Here is a 4,356-nt window from a genome sequence, read left to right as displayed (position 1 = left end):
CCCTGCATTTCAAAAATGAAGACACCTGTTTCATGTAATAAGCAACTCACAGGATCCAAGAAAACCAGTTTCTCATCAATTTTTTCCCAATAAAATGCCATTTGTTAGAATTTACAAGAGCTCACTTACCAATATATTTCCCTAGGAAATCTTTTTTAAAGATACATATTCTCATCATTTAAATTTGACACTTTGAATCTAAAAGTACTTTACAGCTAGGATTTTAAAGAACACTTAAGAAACTTCCTAACTGTTCAGGCTTTTTCTCAAAAATAGGCTTAGTTTATGAAAAAGATGTTTCTAAAATTATCTTTTTTTTCTTAACTATTAATAATATACCTCTTTATCATTTTGTGACTCTGTTGGACAACTAGGACACTTCCCAGGGAATGCCCTCTCTTGTCAGAAATTCTGGCTTGGAGTTGTGGCTGCAGTACGCTACCTTTGAGCAATTCTTAGTATTTCCTAGGGCCTACCAGAAACTGAATCTTTATACCCAGTATGGCAACATAAGCTAAGTGAAACTTAAGTTTTATTTCTGGTTAGAATTATATCGACTCAGTGCAGAAATGCTAGTATCTCACTCTCACTGGATAAGTCTTACCAAATTTTGAGAAATCCAATTTATCAAATGAATTCTCTCAAAAAGGGTTTAACAATAAGAGGTAGATGAATGGAAATCCCTGGTCTACACTCATAAAATTAAGAACTGAGAAAGAAGAGGCAAAATATAATCTATGGCCTTAAAGACAAAAGAACAGACTGCGACAACATTTCATCCAGTATCTCTGGTTTCCTGTTTGATTGTTCTCTTGAGTACTAGCTGCCTTTGGACACAGAACTGTCTGATGGAGTCAGAGACACACTCCTTGATAACCACAGAATACCCAAAAGGACAATCACCAGGGCAGAAATACCTAGAAGAAAACAAGCCAAGGGCAATTACAGAATCTTGGACTTGAATAACCACATGGTCATGTGAGGAACTGTCAATCCAACAAAAAACTCAATATTCACAAGACATATTTTCTACATATTTACTTACAAATCTAAAGGCAGAAAGACTAAGGGCCCTAGCAGTGAGGCATCAATGATCAGACTCGGTATAAGTGAATTAAAAAGTTTATTAGCCATAGAAAAAAACTGATTCCTCAAAATCAATTATTGATAAATCCCCTGTAAAACAGCAAGCTTACAGAAAATTTCTCTCATGAACAGATAGTCACTATACTTTTGGTCCAAGAAATGTTGGGTTTTTTCCTCCTTCTTCAGATGACAGATGGATGTAACTGAATCTACGAACGAGTGTACTTGCCCCAAATGTGCAACATAAATACAGAAGCGATGAACAGAAGACTCATAACCAATACTGGAACAGGGCCACTAGAAATAAGAAGAGAAAGCATGCTTACTTTTAGTAATAATATATTATTAGGTCTGCAATACTAAAGATTACCTAGGGGAAAAGTAGAGGTAAGGTGGGCAGCACTCAAGGTTCATCCAGAAACATTATTTATATCATTTAAAAAATTCCTAAAATTATTATTGTGGATATTTTGAGCATGTGATGATGGCACTGCAATTGTGTTTAGAAAGGACGAGCCCTTATCTTTTAGTAAAACATATCAAAATATATACAAATGAAATGATCTGATGTCCTGGAGACATTAATCTAATTTCAAGTATTTGTTGTATTCTCAAATAAAAAGAAAAGTCTTTCAGTGCAAATGAACCAATTACCAAACTTTTCTTTTTCAAATTAAGATTTATTTAAAGACAACCTTCTGAATAAGACCTAGTATTTGCTAGCACACCAAGATAACTACAGTAAAAAATAATTTAATTGTATATTGTAAAATAACTAACAGTATAATTGGATTGTTTATAACACAAAGGATAAATGCTTAAGGTAATGGATATCCCATGCACCCTGATGTGATTATTACACATTGTATGTCTGTATCAAAATACCTCACATAACCCATAAATATATACACCTGTATGCCCATAAAAATTAAAAGACAACCTTCTTGAGAAGGGTTTAAAATGAGTCCCCTGAAGAGCAAGGGGCTTCAAATGTTCTCTCTGAGGCTGGGTACAGTGTCTCAAGCCTATAATCACAGCACCTTGAGAGGCTGAGGCCAGGAGTTAGAAACCAGCCTGGGCAACACAGCGAGATTCTGCTTGTACAAAAAATTAGCCAGGCATGGTTGTGCACACCTGTAGTCCCAACTACTCAGGACTAATTAACTAATCCAAATTTATCCAATTTTGTCTCCTGGAGTAAAGATCACTTGAGCCCAGGAATTCAAGACTACAATGAGCTATGATCACGCCATTGCACTCCAGCCTGGGTGACAGAGCAAAACCCTATCCCTAAAGGAGAAAAAAAAATTCTCTCTGAAATACTCAAACTACCTCCACCAAAGACCAAAAGGTTGGCAGTCAGGACATCCCTACCTCACATATCCCCAACCCCAAGAATTACTTCCTAGATATATTCTTATGTTATCATATAAGTCTCCAATATAAGAGGAAACGAGAATTCCAGGGAAGGTTTTGTAAACTAAATTTGTGATCCAAGTCAAGATGCTGGTTAAATTAAATAAAACTACTCCAAATTAATTCAATTGTCTTTTTTTTTTTTTTTTTTTTTACCCAGATGGACAATATGCAAAGAGCATAGGACTTAATCAGAATATCCAGTTCCTCCTCTTGCTGTGTGTCTTTGAGCATGTCACTTTGCCTCTCTGAACCTGAGGTCCTTATCTACAAAATGGTAACATCTCTCACCTCCCTGGATTGCTGGGCAGATCAAATTAGACAACAGACATTGAAAAGTACCAAGTGCTATGTAAATGAGAGTTGCTGTTATTATTTCTAAACCTCATCCACCAAGTTTAGTCAGCAAACAGTTGCAAGCAGTGGTGTTCTAGAACCTAACAAAAATCTGTGGGATCAGATCTATCACACAGTACCAGAAACCCTGAGCAAGGCATGGGGATAGGGGTCCCTGGATACCCATTTCCCATCACCTAACGAGCACTCCAAAGCCTAACAACTTGGAAACTGGTATTATATGTTCACCCTCCTGAGTCTACTCACCACCCACCAAAGGCAAGGAGGCCAAGGAACTCCTGGTAACACAATCTAATGGGAAAACCTCCATCAGGTTTGTAATAGTATCAGCTTATGCCTTCAGGAGAACTTTGAAAAATCACCCAATTCCTATTCAAATGATTACTTCTATTTCTCAGTATGGGGCAAGAACACTAAATGAAGAGCAATTTCATCTAATTAAGCAGTTTTCCCTCCAGTTCTCTCTGTTCTCATCATTTATTTCGACATAGCACCATGAAGAACTTCCCTTCCCTTCCCTCACTCGTGAAGAGATGTCATTCCTGGCCCTACGCTGCCTAATCGGTTGATAAACAGGCAAACCAAACCCAGCCCGCCTGGCACAAATGAGGCTGTTGTGTACAGTAAATCCTGGCACAAATGAGGCTGTTGTGTACAGTAAATCTCATCAAAGCAAGCATCACTGGTGACAGAGACAGAGCGCTGCCACTGCTGCCCTGCTGCCACTGGACAGAAACACAAGGACTGTTCCTAAGACTTACACTTTGAGCCCAGGTGAATCTTCTGTATAGAATCGCCACATCCCCCCGGTGCCTGCCGAGGTCGTGCGGCCTGCACTCCTTGTCCCACAGCTGGCATTTTTCCTGAAAGAGAGGAAAATGTTACAAATGGCCTTTTCTGGTCATTCTTAGAATAGCATTATAACATATGCTACCATTATTATACTGTTAAGGAACAAAAAAACACAAAAACAAAAAACTTTCTTTGCTAGACTCCACCCAAATTCCTGCTTTTACTCCTTTGATCATGAAAACCACAATGAACTAAGTGCCTACCTGATGCCAGTGCATACAATAACCGTGAAAAGCAGTCACGATTTTTCCATTTTATAAATGAGGCAAATTGGTCTCAGAAAAAGTTAAGCAAAGTACCTAAGACCCTGCAGCCAACAGGTGGCTGAGCTGGGACGTGAACCTAGTTCTGACCCTGGAGCCCATCTGCATGCCCAAAACATCCAGCTGCCTCATATGGACAAAGCATTTCACTTTCTCCTCACGTGCATTTTTCACGAAGCCACATAACAAATCCCTGTTTTAAAATGCCCTGAATCCATACAAGCTGATCTTAAAATGGCTACTTTAAAAGAGGTATTTTAAAATTAGTATATTTACTGCAAAGAGACAAAAACTTTAAGCTTTAATTACATCCAGGTCCCAAGAGAGAGTATGGGGCACTTTATAAAAAATTACTTTGTTATGTGTTGTCACTAGTTTTTTG

General features: G+C 38.1%; 1 protein-coding gene across 3 annotated transcripts in view; it reads right to left on the bottom strand.

The window, feature by feature from the left end:
* Window positions 1-1,104: 1,104 nt before the first annotated feature.
* SEC61B (Sec61 beta subunit) overlaps window positions 1,105-4,356 on the bottom strand; it is an 8,460-nt gene continuing 5,208 nt past the window's right edge. For 2 of the 3 annotated variants that reach the window (XM_011993768.1, XM_011993769.1), the window contains exons 3-4: window positions 3,621-3,722; window positions 1,105-1,383 (exon numbers count right to left, since the gene is read on the bottom strand). In XM_011993768.1, coding sequence (XP_011849158.1) covers window positions 1,296-1,383; window positions 3,621-3,722 — 190 coding nt within the window. In that variant the 3' untranslated portion in view covers window positions 1,105-1,295. The remainder of the gene's footprint in view (window positions 1,384-3,620; window positions 3,723-4,356) is intronic. The other variant, XM_011993770.1, reaches the window with a different exon arrangement.

Source organism: Mandrillus leucophaeus, unplaced genomic scaffold, assembly GCF_000951045.1.
Source record: "Mandrillus leucophaeus isolate KB7577 unplaced genomic scaffold, Mleu.le_1.0 Scaffold433, whole genome shotgun sequence".
NCBI classification, from domain to species: Eukaryota; Metazoa; Chordata; class Mammalia; order Primates; family Cercopithecidae; genus Mandrillus; species Mandrillus leucophaeus.
The sequence above is the reverse complement of the archived record's forward strand: the minus strand, read 5'-3'. Positions and strand labels throughout refer to the sequence as shown.